General features: G+C 55.8%; 1 protein-coding gene across 2 annotated transcripts in view; it reads right to left on the bottom strand.

Annotated features, from left to right (window-relative positions):
* Nucleotides 1–25449, bottom strand: part of hdac6 (histone deacetylase 6) — a 249740-nt gene that overhangs the window by 82264 nt on the left and 142027 nt on the right. For both annotated transcript variants that reach the window (XM_072487920.1, XM_072487921.1), the window contains exons 13-14: nucleotides 23489–23578; nucleotides 16739–16845 (exon numbers count right to left, since the gene is read on the bottom strand). In XM_072487920.1, coding sequence (XP_072344021.1) covers nucleotides 16739–16845; nucleotides 23489–23578 — 197 coding nt within the window. The remainder of the gene's footprint in view (nucleotides 1–16738; nucleotides 16846–23488; nucleotides 23579–25449) is intronic.

Raw genomic sequence — 25449 nt, 5'->3', positions numbered from 1 at the left:
CACTCACAGGACAGGTACAGCACGGGGTTAGATACAGAGTAAAGCTCCCTCTACACTGTCCCCATCAAACACTCCCAGGAGAATTCTAACGGGGCTGGACGGCCTAGATGCTGTGAGGATGTTTTGCGTGTTTGGAGAATCTAGAACCAGGGGTCACAGTCTTGGGATACAGGGCAGAGCAATTAGGACTGACATGAAGAGATTTTAATGGCATCAAGTGATAGGAGGTGGAAACTGGGAATACCGCATTGTGACACAGACTCAGCCACGATCATAATGACTGGTGGAGCAGGTTGAAGGACCAAATGGCCTTCTGACGTTCCTAGTTTGAATGTTTCCACACAGCATAATAGATATATTCGCAAAGATTGAAGCCCGGGGGGGGTTAAAGTTGCAACAATATGGATGCGGAGTTGGCGATGGGTCAGAAATCAGAGAGTCAGAGTGGACGGTTGTTTTCCAGTGGGGGGAAAGTGGTGTTGCTTCAGGAGGACAAGAACAGACTGCCGAGCTGGGCAGACAAGCAGCAGATACAGTTTAACACAGAGCAACGTAACATGATCCACATTTTGCAGCAATAATGGGGACAGAGATTCGTTGGTGCAATTCTAAAAAGGGGTGCAGGAAGCAGAGGGAATCATAGAATTTACAGTGCAGAAGAACGCAGAAGGAGGCCTCTTCACTGGACCCACTTAAGCCCTCACTTCCACCCTATCCCTGTAACCCAATAACCCCTCCTACCCTTTTTGGTCACTAAGGGCAATTTATCATGGCCAATCCACCTAACCTGCACATCTTTGGACCGTGGGAGGAAACCGGAGCACCCGGAGGAAACCCACGCAGACACGGGGAGAACGTTCAGACTCCGCACAGACCGTGACCCAGCAGGGAATCGAACCTGGAACCCTGGCGCTATAAAGCCACAGTGCTATCCACTTGTGCTACCGTGCTGCCCAAAGAAGGAGGCCAGTCGGAACATCGAGTCCACACCGGCCTTTGAAAAGAGCACCCAACTTCAGCCTACGCCTCCACCCAATCCCTGTAACCCCACCTAACCTTTTGGATACTAAGGGGCAATTTAGCATGGCCAATCCACTTAACCTGCACGTCTTTGGACTGGGGGATATTGCGCGCAAGTCTTGGAAGGTGGCAGGATAGATTGAGTATGCCGTTTAACAAGGAACATGGGGTCCTGGTCCTTATAAAAAGAGGTATAAGAGTCCAAAATTATGTTAAACCTTGTATAAAACTCAGTTTAGGCCTCAGCCAGAATTGTTGAGTTTGCGGGCAAGGGTGTGTGGGGTGGGGATTGAGGGATACGGGGAGAGGGTGGGGATTGAGGGATACGGGGAGAGGGTGGGGATTGAGGGATACGGGGAGAGGGTGGTGATTGAGAGATACGGGGAGAAGGTGGGGATTGAGGGATACGGGGAGAAGGTGGGGATTGAGCGATACGGGGAGAAGGTAGGGATTGAGCGATACGGGGAGAGGGTGGGGATTGAGCGATACGGGGAGAAGGTGGGGATTGAGCGATACGGGGAGAGGGTGGGGATTGAGCGATACGGGGAGAGGGTGGGGATTGAGGGAGACGGGGAGAGGGTGGGGATTGAGGGATACGGGGAGAAGGTGGGGATTGAGGAATACGGGAAGAAGGTGGGGATTGAGGGATACGGGGAGAAGGTGGGGATTGAGGGATACGGGGAGAGGGTGGGGATTGAGGGATAAGGGGAGAAGGTGGGGATTGAGGGAGACGGGGAGAGGGTGGGGATTGAGGGAGACAGGGAGAGGGTGGGGATTGAGGGAGGCGGTGAGAGGGTGGGGGTTGAGGGATACGGGGAGAAGGTGGGGATTGAGGGAGACGGGGAAAGGGTGGGGATTGAGGGAGATGGGGAGAGGGTGGGGATTGAGGGAGACGGGGAGAGGGTGGGGATTGAGGGAGACGGGGAGAGGGTGGGGATTGAGGGAGACGGGGAGAGGGTGGGGTTTGAGGGATACGGGGAGAGGGTGGGGATTGAGGGATACGGGAAGAGGGTGGGGATTGAGCGATACGGGGAGAGGGTGAGGATTGATGGAAACGGGGAGAGGGTGGGGATTGAGGGAGACGGGGAGAGGGTGGGGATTGTGGGAGACAGGGAGAGGGTGGGGATTGAGGGAAACGGGAAGAGGGGATTGAGGGTTACGGGGAGAGGGTGGGGATTGAGGGATACGGGGAGAGGGTGGGGATTGAGGGATATGGGGAGAGGGTGGGGATTGAGGGATACGGGGAGAGGGTGGGGATTGAGGGATACGGGGAGACGGGGAGAGGGATACGGGGAGAGGGTGGGAATTGAGGGAGACGGGGAGAGGGTGGGGATTGAGGGATACGGGGAGAAGGTGGGGATTGAGCGATACGGGGAGAAGGTAGGGATTGAGGGATACGGGGAGAAGGTGGGGATTGAGCGATACGGGGAGAAGGTGGGGATTGAGCGATACGGGGAGAGGGTGGGGATTGAGCGATACGGGGAGAGGGTGGGGATTGAGGGAGACGGGGAGAGGGTGGGGATTGAGGGATACGGGGAGAAGGTGGGGATTGAGGAATACGGGAAGAAGGTGGGGATTGAGGGATACGGGGAGAAGGTGGGGATTGAGGGATACGGGGAGAGGGTGGGGATTGAGGGATAAGGGGAGAAGGTGGGGATTGAGGGAGACGGGGAGAGGGTGGGGATTGAGGGAGACAGGGAGAGGGTGGGGATTGAGGGAGGCGGTGAGAGGGTGGGGGTTGAGGGATACGGGGAGAAGGTGGGGATTGAGGGAGACGGGGAAAGGGTGGGGATTGAGGGAGATGGGGAGAGGGTGGGGATTGAGGGAGACGGGGAGAGGGTGGGGATTGAGGGAGACGGGGAGAGGGTGGGGATTGAGGGAGACGGGGAGAGGGTGGGGTTTGAGGGATACGGGGAGAGGGTGGGGATTGAGGGATACGGGAAGAGGGTGGGGATTGAGCGATACGGGGAGAGGGTGAGGATTGATGGAAACGGGGAGAGGGTGGGGATTGAGGGAGACGGGGAGAGGGTGGGGATTGTGGGAGACAGGGAGAGGGTGGGGATTGAGGGAAACGGGAAGAGGGGATTGAGGGTTACGGGGAGAGGGTGGGGATTGAGGGATACGGGGAGAGGGTGGGGATTGAGGGATATGGGGAGAGGGTGGGGATTGAGGGATACGGGGAGAGGGTGGGGATTGAGGGATACGGGGAGACGGGGAGAGGGATACGGGGAGAGGGTGGGAATTGAGGGAGACGGGGAGAGGGTGGGGATTGAGGGATACGGGGAGAAGGTGGGGATTGAGGGAGACGGGGAGTGGGTGGGGATTGAGGGAGACGGGGAGAGGGTGGGGATTGAGGGAGACGGGGAGAGGGTGGGGATTGAGGGATACGGGGAGAAGGTGGGGATTGAGGGAGACGGGGAGAGGGTGGGGATTGAGGGATAAGGGGAGAAGGTGGGGATTGAGGGAGACGGGGAGAGGGTGGGGATTGAGGGATACGGGGAGAAGGTGGGGATTGAGGGATACGGGAAGAAGGTGGGGATTGAGGGATACGGGGAGAAGGTGGGGATTGAGGGATACGGGGAGGGGGTGGGGATTGAGGGATAAGTGGAGAAGGTGGGGATTGAGGGTGACGGGGAGAGGGTGGGGATTGAGGGAGACAGGGAGAGGGTGGGGATTGAGGGAGGCGGTGAGAGGGTGGGGATTGAGGGATACGGGGAGAAGGTGGGGATTGAGGGAGACGGGGAAAGGGTGGGGATTGAGGGAGATGGGGAGAGGGTGGGGATTGAGGGAGACGGGGAGAGGGTGGGGATTGAGGGAGACGGGGAGAGGGTGGGGATTGAGGGAGACGGGGAGAGGGTGGGGTTTGAGGGATACGCGGAGAGGGTGGGGATTGAGGGATACGGGGAGAGGGTGGGGATTGAGGGATACGGGGAGAGGGTGAGGATTGAGGGAAACGGGGAGAGGGTGGGGATTGAGCGAGACGGGGAGAGGGTGGGGATTGTGGGAGACAGGGAGAGGGTGGGGATTGAGGGAAACGGGAAGAGGGGATTGAGGGTTACGGGGAGAGGGTGGGGATTGAGGGATACGGGGAGAGGGTGGGGATTGAGGGATATGGGGAGAGGGTGGGGATTGAGGGATACGGGGAGAGGGTGGGGATTGAGGGATACGGGGAGAAGGTGGGGATTGAGGGATACGGAGAGAAGGTGGGGATTGAGGGAGACGGGGAGAGGGATACGGGGAGAGGGTGGGAATTGAGGGAGACGGGGAGAGGGTGGGGATTGAGGGATACGGGGAGAAGGTGGGGATTGAGGGAGACGGGGAGTGGGTGTGGATTGAGGGAGACGGGGAGAGGGTGGGGATTGAGGGAGACGGGGAGAGGGTGGGGATTGAGGGATACGGGGAGAAGGTGGGGATTTAGGGATACAGGGAGAGGGTGGGGATTGAGGCAGACGGGGAGAGGGTGGAGATTGGGGGAGACGGGGAGAGGGTGGGAATTGAGGGATACGGGGAGAGGGTGGGGATTGAGGGATACAGGGAAAGGGTGGAGATTGAGGGATACGGGGAGAGGGCAGGAGTGAGGGAGACGGGGCGAGGGTGGGGATTGAGGGAGACGGGGACAGGGTGGGGATTGAGGGATACGGGGAGAGGGTGGGGATTGAGGGAGATGGGGAGAGGGTGGGGATTGAGGAATACGGGGGGGAGGTAGGGATTGAGGGATACGGGGAGAAGATGATGACTGAGGGATATGGGGAGAGGGTGGGGATTGAGGGATACGGGGAGAGGGTGGGGATTGAGGGAGACGGGGAGAGGGTGGGGATTGAGGGATAGAGGGAGAAGGTGGAGATTGAGGGATACGGGGAGAAGGTGGGATTGAGGGATACGGGGAGAAGGTGGGGATTGAGGGATACGGGGAGAAGGTGGGGATTGAGGGATATGGGGAGAGGGTGGGGATTGAGGGATACGGGGAGAGGGTGGGGATTGAGGGAGACGGGGAGAGGGTGGGGATTGAGGGAGACGGGGAGAGGGTGGGGATTGAGGGATACGGGGAGAGGGTGGGGATTGAGGGAGACGGGGAGAGGGTGGGGATGGAGGGAAACGGGGAGAGGGTGGGGATTGAGGGAGACGGGGAGAGGGTGGGGATTGAGGGATACGGGGAGAAGGTGGGGATTGAGGGATTAGGGGAGAAGGTGGGGAGTGAGGGGTACGGGGAGAAGGTGGGGATTGAGGGATACAGGGAGAAGGTGGGCATTGAGGGATACTGGGAGAAGGTAGGGATTGAGGGATACGGGGAGAAGATGGCGACTGAGGGATATGGGAAGAAGATGGCGACTGAGGGATATGGGAAGAAGATGGTGACTGAGGGATAGGGGGAGAGGGTGGGGATTGAGGGATACGGGGAGAGGGTGGGGATTGAGGGAGACGGGGAGAGAGTGGGGATTGAGGTAGACGGGGAGAGGGTGAGGATTGAGGGAGACGGGGAGAGGGTGGGGATTGAGGAATACGGGGGGAGGGTGGGGATTGAGGGATACGGGGAGAAGGTGAGGATTGAGGGATACGGGGAGAAGGTGGGGATTGAGGGATACAGGGAGAAGGTGGGCATTGAGGAATACGGGGAGAAGGTAGGGATTGAGGGATACGGGGAGAAGATGGCGACTGAGGGATATGGGAAGAAGATGGCGACTGAGGGATATGGGAAGAAGATGGTGACTGAGGGATAGGGGGAGAGGGTGGGGATTGAGGGATACGGGGAGAGGGTGGGGATTGAGGGAGACGGGGAGAGGGTGGGGATTGAGGGAGACGGGGAGAGGGTGAGGATTGAGGGAGACGGGGAGAGGGTGGGGATTGAGGGATACGGGGAGAAGGTGGGGATTGAGGAATACGGGAAGAAGGTGGGGATTGAGGGATACGGGGAGAAGGTGGGGATTGAGGGATACGGGGAGAGGGTGGGGATTGAGGGATAAGGGGAGAAGGTGGGGATTGAGGGAGACGGGGAGAGGGTGGGGATTGAGGGAGACAGGGAGAGGGTGGGGATTGAGGGAGGCGGTGAGAGGGTGGGGGTTGAGGGATACGGGGAGAAGGTGGGGATTGAGGGAGACGGGGAAAGGGTGGGGATTGAGGGAGATGGGGAGAGGGTGGGGATTGAGGGAGACGGGGAGAGGGTGGGGATTGAGGGAGACGGGGAGAGGGTGGGGATTGAGGGAGACGGGGAGAGGGTGGGGTTTGAGGGATACGGGGAGAGGGTGGGGATTGAGGGATACGGGAAGAGGGTGGGGATTGAGCGATACGGGGAGAGGGTGAGGATTGATGGAAACGGGGAGAGGGTGGGGATTGAGGGAGACGGGGAGAGGGTGGGGATTGTGGGAGACAGGGAGAGGGTGGGGATTGAGGGAAACGGGAAGAGGGGATTGAGGGTTACGGGGAGAGGGTGGGGATTGAGGGATACGGGGAGAGGGTGGGGATTGAGGGATATGGGGAGAGGGTGGGGATTGAGGGATACGGGGAGAGGGTGGGGATTGAGGGATACGGGGAGACGGGGAGAGGGATACGGGGAGAGGGTGGGAATTGAGGGAGACGGGGAGAGGGTGGGGATTGAGGGATACGGGGAGAAGGTGGGGATTGAGGGAGACGGGGAGTGGGTGGGGATTGAGGGAGACGGGGAGAGGGTGGGGATTGAGGGAGACGGGGAGAGGGTGGGGATTGAGGGATACGGGGAGAAGGTGGGGATTGAGGGAGACGGGGAGAGGGTGGGGATTGAGGGATAAGGGGAGAAGGTGGGGATTGAGGGAGACGGGGAGAGGGTGGGGATTGAGGGATACGGGGAGAAGGTGGGGATTGAGGGATACGGGAAGAAGGTGGGGATTGAGGGATACGGGGAGAAGGTGGGGATTGAGGGATACGGGGAGAGGGTGGGGATTGAGGGATAAGTGGAGAAGGTGGGGATTGAGGGTGACGGGGAGAGGGTGGGGATTGAGGGAGACAGGGAGAGGGTGGGGATTGAGGGAGGCGGTGAGAGGGTGGGGATTGAGGGATACGGGGAGAAGGTGGGGATTGAGGGAGACGGGGAAAGGGTGGGGATTGAGGGAGATGGGGAGAGGGTGGGGATTGAGGGAGACGGGGAGAGGGTGGGGATTGAGGGAGACGGGGAGAGGGTGGGGATTGAGGGAGACGGGGAGAGGGTGGGGTTTGAGGGATACGCGGAGAGGGTGGGGATTGAGGGATACGGGGAGAGGGTGGGGATTGAGGGATACGGGGAGAGGGTGAGGATTGAGGGAAACGGGGAGAGGGTGGGGATTGAGCGAGACGGGGAGAGGGTGGGGATTGTGGGAGACAGGGAGAGGGTGGGGATTGAGGGAAACGGGAAGAGGGTATTGAGGGTTACGGGGAGAGGGTGGGGATTGAGGGATACGGGGAGAGGGTGGGGATTGAGGGATATGGGGAGAGGGTGGGGATTGAGGGATACGGGGAGAGGGTGGGGATTGAGGGATACGGGGAGAAGGTGGGGATTGAGGGATACGGAGAGAAGGTGGGGATTGAGGGAGACGGGGAGAGGGATACGGGGAGAGGGTGGGAATTGAGGGAGACGGGGAGAGGGTGGGGATTGAGGGATACGGGGAGAAGGTGGGGATTGAGGGAGACGGGGAGTGGGTGTGGATTGAGGGAGACGGGGAGAGGGTGGGGATTGAGGGAGACGGGGAGAGGGTGGGGATTGAGGGATACGGGGAGAAGGTGGGGATTTAGGGATACAGGGAGAGGGTGGGGATTGAGGCAGACGGGGAGAGGGTGGAGATTGGGGGAGACGGGGAGAGGGTGGGAATTGAGGGATACGGGGAGAGGGTGGGGATTGAGGGATACAGGGAAAGGGTGGAGATTGAGGGATACGGGGAGAGGGCAGGAGTGAGGGAGACGGGGCGAGGGTGGGGATTGAGGGAGACGGGGACAGGGTGGGGATTGAGGGATACGGGGAGAGGGTGGGGATTGAGGGAGATGGGGAGAGGGTGGGGATTGAGGAATACGGGGGGGAGGTAGGGATTGAGGGATACGGGGAGAAGATGATGACTGAGGGATATGGGGAGAGGGTGGGGATTGAGGGATACGGGGAGAGGGTGGGGATTGAGGGAGACGGGGAGAGGGTGGGGATTGAGGGATAGAGGGAGAAGGTGGAGATTGAGGGATACGGGGAGAAGGTGGGATTGAGGGATACGGGGAGAAGGTGGGGATTGAGGGATACGGGGAGAAGGTGGGGATTGAGGGATATGGGGAGAGGGTGGGGATTGAGGGATACGGGGAGAGGGTGGGGATTGAGGGAGACGGGGAGAGGGTGGGGATTGAGGGAGACGGGGAGAGGGTGGGGATTGAGGGATACGGGGAGAGGGTGGGGATTGAGGGAGACGGGGAGAGGGTGGGGATGGAGGGAAACGGGGAGAGGGTGGGGATTGAGGGAGACGGGGAGAGGGTGGGGATTGAGGGATACGGGGAGAAGGTGGGGATTGAGGGATTAGGGGAGAAGGTGGGGAGTGAGGGGTACGGGGAGAAGGTGGGGATTGAGGGATACAGGGAGAAGGTGGGCATTGAGGGATACTGGGAGAAGGTAGGGATTGAGGGATACGGGGAGAAGATGGCGACTGAGGGATATGGGAAGAAGATGGCGACTGAGGGATATGGGAAGAAGATGGTGACTGAGGGGTAGGGGGAGAGGGTGGGGATTGAGGGATACGGGGAGAGGGTGGGGATTAAGGGAGACGGGGAGAGAGTGGGGATTGAGGTAGACGGGGAGAGGGTGAGGATTGAGGGAGACGGGGAGAGGGTGGGGATTGAGGAATACGGGGGGAGGGTGGGGATTGAGGGATACGGGGAGAAGGTGAGGATTGAGGGATACGGGGAGAAGGTGGGGATTGAGGGATACAGGGAGAAGGTGGGCATTGAGGAATACGGGGAGAAGGTAGGGATTGAGGGATACGGGGAGAAGATGGCGACTGAGGGATATGGGAAGAAGATGGCGACTGAGGGATATGGGAAGAAGATGGTGACTGAGGGATAGGGGGAGAGGGTGGGGATTGAGGGATACGGGGAGAGGGTGGGGATTGAGGGAGACGGGGAGAGGGTGGGGATTGAGTGAGACGGGGAGAGGGTGAGGATTGAGGGAGACGGGGAGAGGGTGGGGATTGAGGAATACGGGGGGGGAGGGTGGGGATTGAGGGATACGGGGAGAAGGTGAGGATTGAGGGATACGGGGAGAAGGTGGGGATTGAGGGATACAGGGAGAAGGTGGGCATTGAGGAATACGGGGAGAAGGTAGGGATTGAGGGATACGGGGAGAAGATGGCGTCTGAGGGATCTGGAAAGAAGATGGCGACTGAGTGATATGGGAAGAAGATGGCGACTGAGGGATACGGGGAGAGGGTGGGGATTGAGGAATACGGGGGGAGGGTGGGGATTGAGGGATACGGGGAGAGGGTGGGGATTGAGGGAGACGGGGAGAGGGTGGGGATTGAGGGAGACGGGGAGAGGGTGGAGATTGAGGGATACGGGGAGAAGGTGGGGATTGAGGGATACGGGGAGAAGGTGGGGATTGAGGGATACGAGTAGAAGGTGGAGATTGAGGGATACAGGGAGTGGATGGTGACTGAGGGATATGGGGAGAAGGTGGGGATTGAGGGATATGGGGAGAAGGTGGGATTGAGGGATATGGGAAGGTGGCGACTGAGGGATATGGGAGTTAGCAACTGAGGGATATGGGGAGAAGCTGGGGAATGAGGGATATGGGCAAAAGGTGGGGATGAGGGATATCGGGAGAAGGTGGGGATTGAGGGATACGGGGGGAAGGTGGGAATGAGGTATATGGGGAGAAGGTGGGAATTGAGGGAAATGGGGAGAAGGTGGGGAATGAAGGATACGGAGAGAGGGTGGGGATTGAGGGATGTGGGAGAAGGTGGGAATGAGGGATACGGGGAGAAGGTGGGGATTGAGGGTTTTGGGGAGAAGGTGGGATTGAGGGATATGGGGAGAAGGTGGGGATTGAGGGAGACGGGGAGAAGGTAGGGATTGAGGGATACGGGAAGAACGTGGGATTTGGGGAGAAGATGGCGACTGAGGGATACGGGGAGAAGATAGTGACTGAGGGATACGGGGAGAAGGTGGGAATGAGGGATAACGGGAGAAGGTGGGGATTGAGGGATACGAGGAGAAGGTGGAGATTGAGGGATACAGGGAGAGGATGGCGACTGAGGGATATGGGGAGAAGATGGGGATTGAAGGATATGGGTAGAAGGTGGGATTGAGGGATATGGGAAGATGGCGACTGAGGGATATGGGAGTTAGCGACTGAGGGATATGGGGAGAAGGTGGGGATGAGGGATATCGGGAGAAGGTGGGGATTGAGGGATATCGGGAGAAGGTGGGGATTGAGGGATATGGGGAGAAGGTGGGGAATGAGGGATACGGGGAGAAGGTGGGGAATGAGGGATACGGAGAGAGGGTGGGGATTGAGGGATGTGGGAGAACGTGGGAATGAAGGATACGGGGAGAAGGTGGGGATTGAGGGTTTTGGGGAGAAGGTGGGATTGAGGGATATGGGGAGAAGGTGGGGATTGTGGGAGACGGGGAGAAGGTGGGGATTGAGGGATACGGGAGAAGGTGGGATATGGGGAGAAGATGGTGACTGAGGGATACGGGGAGAAGGTGGGAATGAGGGATATGGGGAGAAGGTGGGAATTGAGGGATATGGGGAGAAGGTGGAGATTGAGGGATACGGGGAGAGGGTGGGGATTGAGGGAGATGGGGAGAGGGTGGGGATTGAGGGAGACGGGGAGAGGGTGGGGATTGAGGGAGACGGGGAGAGGGTGGGGACTGAGGGATACGGGGAGAGGGTGGGCATTGAGGGATACGGGGAGAAGGTAGGGATTGAGGGATACGGGGAGAAGATGGCGACTGAGGGATATGGGAAGAAGATGGCGACTGAGGGATATGGGAAGAAGATGGTGACTGAGGGAATGGGGGTAAAGGTGAGGATTGAGGGATACGGGGAGAAGGTGGGGATTGAGGGATACGGGGAGATGGTGGGCATTGAGGGATACGGGGAGAAGGTATGGATTGAGGGATACAGGGAGAAGATGGCGACTGAGGGATCTGGGAAGAAGATGGCGACTGAGTGATATGGGAAGAAGATGGCGACTGAGGGATACGGGGAGAGGGTGGGGATTGAGGAATACGGGGGGAGGGTGGGTATTGAGGGATACGGGGAGAGGGTGGGGATTGAGGGAGACGGGGAGAGGGTGGGGATTGAGAGATATGGGGAGAGGGTGGGTATTGAGGGATACGGGGAGAGGGTGGGCATTGAGGGATACTGGGAGAAGGTAGGGATTGAGGGATACAGGGAGAAGATGGCGACTGAGGGATCTGGGAAGATGGCGACTGAATGATATGAGAAGAAGATGGTGACTGAGGGATACGGGGTAAAGGTGAGGATTGAGGGAGACGGGGAGAGGGTGGGGATTTAGGGAGACGGGGAGAGGGTGGGGATTGAGGGATACGAGTAGAAGGTGGAGATTGAGGGATACAGGGAGTGGATGGCGACTGAGGGATATGGGGAGAAGGTGGGGATTGAGCGATATGGGGAGAAGGTGGGATTGAGGGATATGGGAAGATGGCGACTGAGGAATATCGGGAGAAGGTGGGGATTGAGGGATATCGGGAGAAGGTGGGGATTGAGGGATATGGGGAGAAGGTGGGGAATGAGGGATACGGGGAGAAGGTGGGGAATGAGGGATACGGGGAGAGGGTGGGGATTGAGGGATACGGGGAGAGGGTGGGGATTGAGGGATACGGGGAGAGGGTGGGGATTGAGGGATACGGGGGGAGGGTGGGGATTGAGGGAGACGGGGAGAGGGTGGGGATTGAGGGATACGGGGAGAGGGTGGGGATTGAGGGAGACTGGGAGAGGGTGGGGATTGAGGGAGACGGGGAGAGGGTGGGGATTGAGGGATATGGGGAGAGGGTGGGGATTGAGGGATACGGGGAGAGGGTGGGGATTGAGGGAGACGGGGAGAGGGTGGGCATTGAGGGATACGGGGAGAGGGTGGGGATTGAGGGAGACGGGGAGAGGGTGGGAATTGAGGGATACGGGGAGAGGGTGGAGATTGAGGGATACGGGGAGAGGGTGGGGATTGAGGGATACGGGGAGAGGGTGGGGATTGAGGGATACGGGGAGAAGCTGGGGATTGAGGGATACGGGGAGGTGATTGAGGGAGACGGGAAGAGGGTGGGATTGAGTGATACGGGGAGAAGGTGGAGATTGAGGGATACGGGGAGAAGGTGGGGATTGAGAGTTACGGGGAGAAGGTGGGGATTGAGGGATACGGGGAGAAGGTGGGGATTGAGGGATACGGGGAGAAGTTGGGGATTGAGGAATACGGGGAGAAGGTGGAGATTGAGGGATACAGGAAGTGGGTGGGGATTGAGGGATATGGGGAGAAGGTGGGGATTGAGGGATATGGGGAGAAGGTGGGATTGAGGGATATGGGAAGATGGCGACTGAGGGATATGGGAGTTAGCGACTGAGGGATATGTGGAGAAGGTGTGGAATGAGGGATATGGGGAAAAGGTGGGGATGAGGGATATCGGGAGAAGGTGGGGATTGAGGAACATCGGGAGAAGGTGGGGATTGAGCGATACGGGGAGAAGGTGGGGATTTAGGGATACGGGGAGAAGGTGGGCATTGAGGGATACGGGGAGAAGGTAGGGATTGAGGGATACGGGGAGAAGGTAGGGATTGAGGGATACGGGGAGAAGATGGCGACTGAGGGATATGGGAAGAAGATGGCGACTGAGGGATATGGGAAGAAGATGGCGACTGAGGGATACGGGGAGAGGGTGGGGATTGAGGAATACGGGGGGAGGGTGGGGATTGAGGGATACGGGGAGAGGGTGGGGATTGAGGGAGACGGGGAGAGGGTGGGGATTGAGGGAGACGGGGAGAGGGTGGGGATTGAGGGATACGGGGAGAAGCTGGGGATTGAGGGATACGGGGAGAGGTGATTGAGGGAGACGGGGAGAGGGTGGGATTGAGGGATACGGGGAGAGGGTGGGATTGAGGGATACGGGGAGAAGGTGGGGATTGAGGGATACGGGGAGAAGGTGGGGATTGAGGGATACGGGGAGAGGGTGGGGATTGAGGGATACGGGGAGAGGGTGGGGATTGAGGGATACGGGGAGAGGGTGGGGATTGAGGGATACAGGGAGAAGCTGGGGATTGAGGGATACGGGGAGGTGATTGAGGGAGACGGGAAGAGGGTGGGATTGAGTGATACGGGGAGAAGGTGGAGATTGAGGGATACGGGGAGAAGGTGGGGATTGAGAGTTACGGGGAGAAGGTGGGGATTGAGGGATACGGGGAGAAGGTGGGGATTGAGGGATACGAGGAGAAGGTGGAGATTGAGGGATACAGGTAGAGGGTGGGGATTGAGGGATATGGGGAGAAGGTGGGGATTGAGGGATATGGGGAGAAGGTTTGATTGAGGGATATGGGAAGGTGGCGACTGAGGGATATGGGAGTTAGCGACTGAGGGATATGTGGAGAAGGTGGGGAATGAGGGATATGGGGAAAAGGTGGGGATGAGGGATATCGGGAGAAGGTGGGGATTGAGGAACATCGGGAGAAGGTGGGGATTGAGCGATACGGGGAGAAGGTGGGGATTTAGGGATACGGGGAGAAGGTGGGCATTGAGGGATACGGGGAGAAGGTAGGGATTGAGGGATACGGGGAGAAGGTAGGGATTGAGGGATACGGGGAGAAGATGGCGACTGAGGGATATGGGAAAAAGATGGTGACTGAGGGATATGGGAAGAAGATGGTGACTGAGGGATACGGGGAGAGGGTGGGGATTGAGGAATACGGGGGGAGGGTGGGGATTGAGGGATACGGGGAGAGCGTGGGGATTGAGGGAGACGGGGAGAGGGTGGGGATTGAGGGAGACGGGGAGAGGGTGGGGATTGAGGGATACGGGGAGAAGCTGGGGATTGAGGGATACGGGGAGAGGTGATTGAGGGAGACGGGGAGAGGGTGGGATTGAGGGATACGGGGAGAGGGTGGGATTGAGGGATACGGGGAGAAGGTGGGGATTGAGGGATACGGGGAGAAGGTGGGGTTTGAGGGATACGGGGAGAGGGTGGGGATTGAGGGATATGGGGAGAAGGTGGAGATTGAGGGATATGGGGAGAAGGTGGGGATTGAAGGATATGGGGAGAAGATGGCGACTGAGGGATATGGGAGTTAGCGACTGAGGGATATGGGGAGAAGGTGGGGAATGAGGTATATGGGGAAAAGGTGGGGATGAGGGATATCGGGAGAAGGTGGGGATTGAGGGATATCGGGAGAAGGTGGGGATTGAGCGATATGGGGAGAAGGTGGGGATTGAGGGATAAGGGGAGAAGGTGGGGATTTAGGGATGCGGGGAGAAGGTGGGCATTGAGGGATACTGGGAGAAGGTAGGGATTGAGGGATACGGGGAGAAGATGGCGACTGAGGGATATGGGAAGAAGATGGCGACTGAGGGATATGGAAAGAAGATGGCGACTGAGGGATACGGGGAGAGGGTGGGGATTGAGGAATACGGGGGGAGGGTGGGGATTGAGGGATACGGGTAGAGGGTGGGGATTTGAGGGAGACGGGGAGAGGGTGGGGATTGAGGGATACGGGGAGAGGGTGGGGATTGAGGGATACGGGGAGAGGGTGGGATTGAGGGATACGGGGAGAGGGTGGGGATTGAGGGTTAAGGGGAGAAGCTGGGGATTGAGGGATACGGGGAGAGGTGATTGGGGGAGAGGGTGGGATTGAGGGATACGGGGAGAAGGTGGAGATTGAGGGATACGGGGAGAAGGTGGGGATTGAGGGATACGGGGAGAAGGTGGGGATTGAGTGATACGGGGAGAAGGTGGGGATTGAGGGATACGGGGAGAAGGTAGGGATTGAGGGATACGGGGAGAAGGTGGAGATTGAGGGATACAGGGAGAGGGTGGGGATTGAGGGATATGGGGAGAAGGTGGAGATTGGGGGATATGGGGAGAAGGTGGGGATTGAAGGATATGGGGAGAAGATGGCGACTGAGGGATATGGGGAGAAGGTGGGGATTGAGGGATATGGGGAGAAGGTGGGATTGAGGGATATGGGAAGATGGCGACTGAGGGATATGGGAGTTAGCGACTGAGGGATATGGGGAGAAGGTGGGGAATGAGGGATATGGGGAAAAGGTGGGGATGAGGGATATCGGGAGAACGTGGGGAATGTGGGATACGGGGAGAAGGTGGGGAATGAGGGATACGGAGAGAGGGTGGCGATTGAGGGATGTGGGAGAACGTGGGAATGAGGGACACGGGGAGAAGGTGGGGATTGAGGGTTTTGGGGATAAGGTGGGATTGAGGGATATGGGGAGAAGGTGTGGATTGAGGGAGACGGGGAGAAGGTGGGGATTGAGGGATACGGGGAGAAGGTGGGATATGGGGAGAAGATGGTGACTGAGGGATACGGGGAGAAGGTGGGAATGAGAGATATGGGGAGAAGGTGGGGAATGAGGGATACGGGGAGAAGGTGACGAATGAGGGATACAGAGAGAGGGTGGGGATTGAGGGATGTGGGAGAAGGTGGGAATGAGGGATATGGGGAGAAGATGGCGACTGCGGGATACGGGGAGAAGGTGGGATTGAGGGATACGGGGAGAAGGTGGGATTGAGGGATATGGGGTGAAGGTGGGAATGAGGGATACAGAGAGAGGATAGGGATTGAGGGATACGGGGAGAAGGTGGGAATGAGGGATATGGGGAGAAGGTGGGGATTGAAGGATATGGGGAGAAGATGGCGACTGAGGGATATGGGCAGAAGGTGGGGATTGAGGGATATGGAGAGAAGGTGGGATTGAGGGATATGGGAAGATGGCGACTGAGGAATATGGGAGTTAGCGACTGAGGGATATGGAGAGAAGGTGGGGAATGAGGGATATGGGGAAAAGGTGGGGATGAGGGATATCGGGAGAAGGTGGGGATTGAGGGATATCGGGAGAAGGTGGGGATTGAGGGATATGGGGAGAACCTGGGGATTGAGGGAGACGGGGAGAAGGTGGGGATTGAGGGATATCGGGAGGTGGGGATTGAGGGATACGGGGAGAAGGTGGGATATGGGGAGAAGATGGTGACTGAGGGATACGGGGAGAAGATAGCGACTGAGGGATATGGGGAGAAGGTGGGAATGAGGGATATGGGGAGAAGGTGGGGATTGAGGGATATCGGGAGAAGGTGGGGATTGAGGGATACGGGGAGAAGGTGGGATATGGGGAGAAGATGGTGACTGAGGGATACGGGGAGAAGGTGGGGATTGAGGGATACGGGGAGAAGGTGGGATATGGGGAGAAGATGGTGACTGAGGGATACAGAGAGAGGATAGGGATTGAGGGATATGGGGAGATTGTGGGGATTGAGGGACACGGAAGAAAGAGGGGATTGAGGGACATGAGGACTGTGCTGGAGAAGGGAATGTTGATTGGGGGAGCCAGATTACTGCAGCTTCATCCAAACAAAGCGATTCCTGCGTGGATCCTGGAGGTGTGGGGTCAGACAGCTACGGAAAGGGTCACATTTCCCACGGTCAATCATCAGACCCAGGGTCACCGCAAAGGAAGACAACCTCAGCAGTCAGCCTGCCCACCCTCTGAACCCCCCCATCCCCTCTTACCTCTGGCATGGGGAGGACGTGGAGATTAGCTGGGGGCACGGGTCCCCAAGCAGCACCTTCAGACAGGCCGCAGTGGCATCCGCCGTCGCTTGCAGGTTGAAGCCGCCCTGTTGAACACCGAGAGGGGAAACGAGTCGGTTAAACAGGTACCACCAGGTTTCGAGCCAGTGCTCCATCTTGGTCAACCTTGCCGGCTGCCCTGCCGAGGAGGGGGAAGGCAGATACCCACTGGGGAATATCAGGAAGGTGGGACGGGTGTGGGGGAACTGTACTGTTGGGACCTGCTCCTTTCCCTCTTTCATGCTTAACATTCCCGGCCCAAAACACTCATTCCAGGTTAAGCAGCGTTTCACTTGCATCTCTTCCAATTTGGTCTACTGCATTCGCTGCTCCCAATGTGGCTTCCCCTATATCGGAGAGACCAAACGCAGACTGGGTGGTCGCTTTGCTGAGCATCTTCGGTCCGTGTGCATTCAGGACCCTGACCTTCCTGCTGCTTGCCATTTTAACACAAGACCCTGCTCCCATGCCCACATGTCCGTCCTTGGCCTGCCGCAATGTTCCAGCGAAGCTCAACGCAAACTGGAGGAACAACATCTCATCTTCCGGTTCGGCACGTGACAACCTTCCGGCCTCAACATCGAATTCAACAACTTCAGATGATCAGCTCTATCCCACCTCCGCCCATTTGTTTTCATTTCATTCTAACTGCCTTTTACCATTTCTTTCTTTCTTAATATATATTTAATCCCCCCCCCCCCCACCCAATCTTATCCACCTTTGCTTCATCTTTCTCCTCTTTGCTTCCCCCTTCCCCTCCCCCCACATCTACAGTTCATCCTCTGATGTTCGTTCCCCTGCTGTTTGGCCCCTCACATCTTTTGTCCTCTCTGGGGACTGCCATTAGCACTTGGGTATGTAGCAATCTTTCCCCTTGGTTTCTGTGGCCATTAGCACCCGGTTTCCCTGGGTTTCTGTGGCTATGACTCATCTTTCATTCTCACACCACAGTATAAATATTCCCCACTTTCTCTGTTAGCTTTGACAAAGAGTCATCGAAACTGAAACGTTAGCTCTCCCCCCCCCCCCCCCCCCCCTACAGATGCTGCCACACTTGCTGAGATTTTCCCAGCATTTTCTCTCTCGTTTCAGAATCCAGCATCCGCAGTAATTTGCTTTTATTTTGTACTGTTGGAACGTTCTCCGCGTGAATCGATCGGGGACCAGGGTCCGAGCAGAAAGGGTAAAAGTCGCCACAGTCCCAGATGACCTCCCCTTTTTTTTGGGGGGGGGGGGTCACAAGGACTTTAAACTAACAAATGTGTGTGTGTGTGTGTGTGAGTGGGGGGGGGGGGGGGGGCACAAAAATACAAGAAGCAGCACAGATGCGGACAAACGGAGCAGAAAACGGTCGTGAAGCAGCTTGCAAGAGCTACCGAGAGGGGTTATGAAAGGAAACTTGCAAAGGCATCAAAATCTAGAAGAGATGCTACAGGTGTGGGGAAAGTGGTAAAGAGCAACGTGGGCCCCTAAAAGCTGAAAGTGGCGATATTGTCAGTGATAATGAAATGAAAAGAAAATCGCTTATTGTCACAAGTAGGCTTCAATGAAGTTACTGTGAAAAGCCCCTAGTCGCCACATTCCGGCCCCTGTTCGGGGAGGCCGGTACGGGAATTGAACCGTGCTGCTGGCCAGCCGTGGTCTGCTTTCAAAGCCAGCGATTTAGCCCAGTGAGCTAAACCAGCCCCTTGGGGAAATGACAGACGTGTTGAACAATGACTTTATCTCAGTGTTTACAGTAGAAAAGGAGGATAACTTGCCGGAAATCCCCCAAAAAATAATAGTCGATAGAGGACGGGGAATTAATACAGCATCAGTAACTTGGAAATAAAGAGTTTGAAATCGCCAGGACCTGATGGTTTCCACCCAAGGGTGTTAAAGGAAGTAGGGGGGCACATTGTAGATTCCCTGACTATAATCATCAAGAGTTCTCTAGATTCAGGAGTTGTCCCTCTGGATTGGGAAATTGCACACGTCACTCCACTTTTTAAGAAGGGGGAAACCAGGGGATTACAGACCGATTAGCCTGAGGTCTGTGGGTGGGGAAATTGCTGGAATCTATAATCAGGGGTGGGATAACAACACCTTGAAAGGTTTGATCGATCAGGGAGAGCCAGCATGGATTCGCGAAGGGAAGGTCATCCCTGACTAACCTTATTGAATTTTTTGAGGAGCTGACTGAGGTAGTGGACAGGGGAATGTCTATGGATGTCATTTATACGGACTTCCAGAAGGCATCTGATAAAGTCCCACACAAGAGCTGTTCACTAAGCTGGCAGCCCACGGAGTTGAGGGCAAATTATTGACATGGTTAGGAAACTGGTTAGGTGGCATGGGCCAGAGAGTGGGGATAACGGGTAAATACTCTAATCAGCTAGAGGTGTACCACAGAGATCTGTATTGGGGACTCAGTTATTCAAACTATTCATTAATGACTTGGATGATGGCAGAGAAAGCCACATAGTCAAATTTGCGGACGATACAAAGTTTAAAAACAATAAATTTAGAGTACCCAATTATTTTTCTTTTTCCAATTAAGTGGCCAATCCACCTAACCATTTCATCTTTTGGTTGTGGGGGTGAAGCCCACGCAGGCATGGTGTCATGTGAGTGTACCTTTAAGAAATGGGTGTTTATAAATGGGTGTGTATACAAATATCTGTAGTGAGAGTACCTTTAAGAAATGGGTGTTTATGACTGCAGTGATGTCAGAGAGTGTGGGTGGAGCGGGACTGTCTGTCAGCTTTTTACTTTCGTTTTAGGCTGTTTGCTGCAGGGTGTGTTTTAGTTTTGTTTTCAGTGTTGGAGCTGAAGCCAGACAGAGCAGGTGTACTGCTGTTCTCTCTGCCATCAAAAGACTATCTCTTGGTCATTTGGTGAATTCAGAATTATAAACGTTCTCAGAAGTGAATGTAAACCTAATGTGCTTCTGTTGGAAGGTGTTTTAAGTTGTATAGATGTAAAATGGAAAGCTTAAAGGATTACTTACTGTTGTATTCTTTGGGGGTTGTATTTGAATTAATGGTTGCTAAGATGTTCACTGTATGTTTTAAAAAGGTTAACTTGAGTTCATAGAATAAACATTGTTTTGCTTTAAGAAACACTTTTCCATTTCTCCTGTACCACACCTGTAGAGTGGGCCATGTGCTCCCCATACCACAATCTAGTAAACGTTGTGGGTCAGGTGAACTCCATGATACACTCTGGGGTTCTCTAAACCCTGGCCCATAAGAACGGGGAGAATGTGCAAACTCCACACGGACAGTGACCCAGGGACGGGATTCGAACCCGGGTCCTCAGCGCCGCAGTCCCAGTGCTAACCACTGCGCCACATTGCTGCCCCCGGATGAGACAAAGTTAGGTGGCATTGGAGATATTGCAAGGAGATATTGAATGGGCTAATTTGGGACAGATGGAATTCAACGCAAGCGAGTTTGAGGTTATCCATTTTGGACCAAAAGCGGATAGAGCAGAGTACTTTCTAAATGGAAAGAGGTTAGATACAGCGGATGCCCAAAGAGACTTGGAGGTTCAGGTGCAGAGATCTTTAAAATGCCTGGAACAAGTGCAGACAATGATCAAAAAGGCTAATGGAATGCTAGCCTTTATATCCAGATGATTGGAGTATAAAGACACAGGGGTTATGCTGCAACTTTACAAAACCCTGGTTAGACCCCACTCACTGTGAGCAGTTCTGGGCACCACACCCGAGGAAGGATAGTTTGGCCTTGGAGGGAACGTAGAACAGTACAGCACAGAACAGGCCCTTCGGCCCTCGATGTTGTGCCGAGCTTTGTCCGAAACCAAGGTCAAGCTATCCCACTCCCTGTCATTCTGGTGTGCTCCATGTGCCTATCCAATAACCGCTTGAAAGTTCCTAAAGTGTCCGACTCTGCTATCACAGCAGGCAGTCCATTCCACACTCTAACCACTCTCTGAGTAAAGAACCTACCTCGGACATGCCTCCGAAATCTCCCACCCCGAACCTTATAGTTATGCCCCCTTGTAACAGCTACATCCACCCGAGGAAATAGTCTCTGAACGTCCATTCTATCTATCCCCCTCATCACCCTATAGACCTCTATTAAGTCGCCTCTCATCCTCCTTCGCTTCAAAGAGAAAAGCCCTAGCTCCCTCAACCTTTCCTCATGAGACCCACCCTCCAATCCAGGGAGCATCCTGGTAAATCTCCTTTGCACCCTTTCCAATGCTTCCACCCTTCCTATAAGGAGGTGACCAGAATTGCACACAGTACTCCGAATGGGAATGCAACGTAAGTTTACGAAAATGATATCTGGGTTACACGGGTTGGGTTACGAGGCAAGATCACTCAGATTAGGCCTGTTCGCCAGAATTCAGAAGGTTAAGGGGTGATCTGGTCAACATTTTTGAGATAGTAACAGGGGGTCGATAGAGATAAAGTATTTCCACTGATTGGAGATTCTAAAACTCAGGGGAATGGTCGGGATCTTCGGGCTAGACTGTTCAGGAGAGATGGTGGGAAGAACGTCTTCATTCAGAGGGTGTTGGGTTCGAAACTGGTTCCCACACACAACAGGTGAAGCTCAATCAGTTGTTAATTTTAAATCTGAGGTAGATGGATTTTTGTTTAGCAAATATACTGAGGGATGTGGGCCAACGGCAGGAATATGGAGTTAGGCCACAGATCCTCCATTGAATGGCAGAACAGACTCGAGGGGCTGAATGGCCTCCTCCTGTTCCTATGGGAGGGAGTACTTCAATCAAACTTTCTCCCCCTGTCGCGGAATCCCATGTTCTCCATGTATTCATCAATCCCGCCTTCTCCCCATGTCCCTCAATCCCATCTGCTCCCCGTATCCCTCAATCCCACCTTCTCCCGAGTCTCTCAATCCTGCCGTCTCCCCATGTCTCTCAACCTCAAACGCCTCTCCAAGTCCCTCGATCTCCCCATGTCCCTCAATCCCAACTCCCCCATATCCTTCAATCCAGTATCCATCAATCTCCACCTTTTATCTGTGTCGCTCACTCTCCACCGTTGCTCCCCGTGCTCTGATCCCATCTCCCAGTATCCCTGAAGCTCACCTTCTCCCTTTTTCTCACAAGCTGGTATGGCAACTGCTCGGCCCAGGACCGCAAGAAACTTCAGAGAGTCGTGAACACCGCCCAGTCCATCACACGAACCTGCCTCCCATCCATTGACTCCATCTACACCTCCCGCTGCCTGGGGAAAGCGGGCAGTATAATCAAAGACCCCTCCCACCCGGCTTACTCACTCTTCCAACTTCTTCCATTGGGCAGGAGATACAGAAGTCTGAGAACACGCACGAACAGACTCAAAAACAGCTTCTTCCCCACTGTCACCAGACTCCTAAACGACCCTCTTATGGACTGACCTCATTAACACTACACCCTGTATGCTTCATCCGATGCCAGTGCTTATGTAGTTACATTGTGTGTTGTGTTGCCCTATTATGTATTTTCTTTTATTCCCTTTTCTTCCCATGTATTTAATGATCTGTTGAGCTGCTCGCAGAAAAATACTTTTCACTATACCTCGGTACACGTGACAATAAACAAATCCAATCCAATCCAATCTCGCTCAATCCCACCTTCTCCCCCTATCACTCAATCCCACCTTCTCCCAATCTCTCTCAATCTCCACCTTCTCCCTGTCTCTCTCAATCCCCACCGTCTCCCCATTTCCCTCAATCCCCACATTCTCCGTGTCCCTCAATCCCCACCTTCGCCCCATATCTCTCACTCTTCACCTTCTCCCAACATCCCTTGTCATGTGAGAGTACCTTTAAGAAATGGATGTTTAAGCAATGTACCTTTAAGAAAACAGTGATGTCAGAGAGTGGGTGGAGCTGAGCTCAGGTCAGCCATTTTGAAATTTCAGTTTTGAGGAAAAGAGCTTGGGGAGTGTGTGTTTTGCAGTGAGCTGAACCTGCTGTGATCTCTGCCATGAAAGACGATCTCTGGATCATTTGGGTGATATAAACTCATAATAGTAAAGCCTTTAATCTGATGCGTTTCTGCTTAAAGGTGTTAAGTCTCTTGGAAGTTTGAAGGAACATTTTGAGGGATTATTTACTGTTGTAATATTTTCGGGGTTATCTTTGAAGTAAGGGGTGTTAAGAGATCCAATGTTTATTTAAGAGGTTAAGTTGAGTTCATGGAATAAACATTGTTTTGTGTTTAAAAACTCAGGTGTCCATAATTGTAATCCCACACCTAGGGAACAAGCCGTGTGCTCGGAAAAGCATTAAAGGGGGAGGTTGGTTGAACTCCATGATACATTTGGGGGTTCCGAACACCCCTACCTCATAACACCCTTAATCCCTACCTTTTCCCTGGATCCCTCAATCCTACCGCTAGGTTTAACATTCTGTGCCATATTATGCCAACACCTCTCTATCCCACACTGGAGTCAAGCACAGAGTTACTGAACCAAATTCCCACAGCCCCTTGCCCACCGCCATTGTGACGGCACTCATTCCTCATTGGGCGATTGTCTTGCTTGAGCAACCAGCGTTTAGTGACGATTCCTGGGAATGTGGGATAGCACCACAGTCCCACTTGCCTGGTCGGATCGAGATCAGGAGAGTGTTCGCAGGCTCCACCCCCCACACCGATCTCGCCCCTTCCCCAACCCTTCCTCGTGACGTGACAGGCCTGCGCAGACTCGGCTCCTAATTCCACACTCACCTCCAGCGAGAGCAGCAGTTTACCGTTGGCCAGGGGCATCAGCATGTGGGTCAGGTGGGCGAAGCAGGCCGGTGTTGCCGACATCTTCCCCTGGAAAGCAAGTGGAGGAAGAGTGATGGACGTAACTGAGCTGGAGTCTGCCCTGACCCTTCACAGAAAACGGTGTCCGGGCCTCCTGTGGCGCGACCAGAAGTAGCATCTACACCCCCCCCACCCCTCCCACCCACACACCACCACCAAACAACGCCCCCCCCCCCCGTCCACCTCCCACCTTCCCCCGCCACAGTGGCGTCACTCATTGTAGAGCAGAGGCACGGCTGTTACCAGAAACCAGCTGAGCTCCCTGGGGATTGCTCTCGTCATCAGAAAGTGATCCTCCCGTGGCATTGCTCATGTCCCGCCTGTGCAGGAGCTGGTTGGCTGAAAGCAAGGAGCGGGGTTCTCCGAGCCTCGCGCCGGGCCGGAGAATCGGCCCAACCGCGCGACTCCGGCACGCGATTCTCCGAGGAGCAGCGTGTTTGCCGCCTGCCGCCGATTCTCCGGCCCCGGTGGGCCGAGCGGAAACGGCAGAGTCCCGTGGCAGTGCTCGGGGTGTGTGAGTGAGAGCTGTTTTACTGACCTCCCGTGGCAGTGCTTGGGGTGTGTGAGTGAGAGCTGTTTTATTGACCTCCCGTGGCAGTGCTCGGGGTGTGTCAGTGAGAGCGGTTTTATTGACCTCCCGTGGCAGTGCTCGGCGTGTGTCAGTGAGAGCGGTTTTATTGACCTCCCGTGGCAGTGCTCGGGGTGTGTGAGTGTGAGAGCTGTTTTATTGACCTCCCGTGGCAGTGCTCGTGGTGTGTGAGTGAGAGCTGTTTTATTGACCTCCCGAGGCAGTGCTCGGGGTGTGTGAGTGAGAGCTGTTTCATTGACCTCCCGTGGCAGTGCTCGGGGTGTGTCAGTGAGAGCTGTTTTATTGACCTCCCGTGGCAGTGCTCGGGGTGTGTGAGTGAGAGCTGTTTTACTGACCTCCCGTGGCAGTGCTCGGGGTGTGAGTGAGAGCTGTTTTACTGACCTCCCGTGGCAGTGCTCGGGGTGTGTCAGTGAGAGCTGTTTTATTGACCTCCCGTGGCAGTGCTCGGGGTGTGTCAGTGAGAGCGGTTTTATTGACCTCCCGTGGCAGTGCTCGGGGTGTGTGAGTGAGAACTGTTTTATTGACCTCCCGTGGCAGTGCTCGGGGTGTGTGAGTGTGAGAGCTGTTTTATTGACCTCCCGTGGCAGTGCTCGTGGTGTGTGAGTGAGAGCTGTTTTATTGACCTCCCGAGGCAGTGCTCGGGGTGTGTGAGTGAGAGCTGTTTTATTGACCTCCCGTGGCAGTGCACGGGGTGTGTGAGTGAGAGCTGTTTTATTGACCTCCCGTGGCAGTGCTCGGGGTGTGTGAGTGAGAGCTGTTTTATTGACCTCCCGTGGCAGTGCTCGTGGTGTGTGAGTGAGAGCTGTTTTATTGACCTCCCGAGGCAGTGCTCGGGGTGTGTGAGTGAGAGCTGTTTCATTGACCTCCCGTGGCAGTGCACGGGGTGTGTGAGTGAGAGCTGTTTTATTGACCTCCCGTGGCAGTGCTCGGGGTGTATCAGTGAGAGCTGTTTTACTGACCTCCCGTGGCAGTGCTCGGGGTGTGTGAGTGAGAGCTGTTTTATTGACCTCCTGTGGCAGTGCTCGGGGTATGTGAGTGTGAGAGCTGTTTTATTGACCTCCCGTGGCAGTGCTCGGGGTGTGTGAGTGAGAGCTGTTTTACTGACCTCCCGTGGCAGTGCTCGGGGTGTGTGAGTGTGAGAGCTGTTTTATTGACCTCCCGTGGCAGTGCTCGGGGTGTGTCGGTGAGAGCTGTTTTATTGACCACCCGTGGCAGTGCTCGGGGTGTGTGAGTGAGAGCTGTTTTATTGACCTCCCGTGGCAGTGCTCGGGGTCAGTCAGTGAGAGCTGTT

This window comes from Scyliorhinus torazame, chromosome 22, assembly GCF_047496885.1.
Source record: "Scyliorhinus torazame isolate Kashiwa2021f chromosome 22, sScyTor2.1, whole genome shotgun sequence".
Taxonomy (NCBI): Eukaryota; Metazoa; Chordata; class Chondrichthyes; order Carcharhiniformes; family Scyliorhinidae; genus Scyliorhinus; species Scyliorhinus torazame.
The sequence above is the reverse complement of the archived record's forward strand: the minus strand, read 5'-3'. Positions and strand labels throughout refer to the sequence as shown.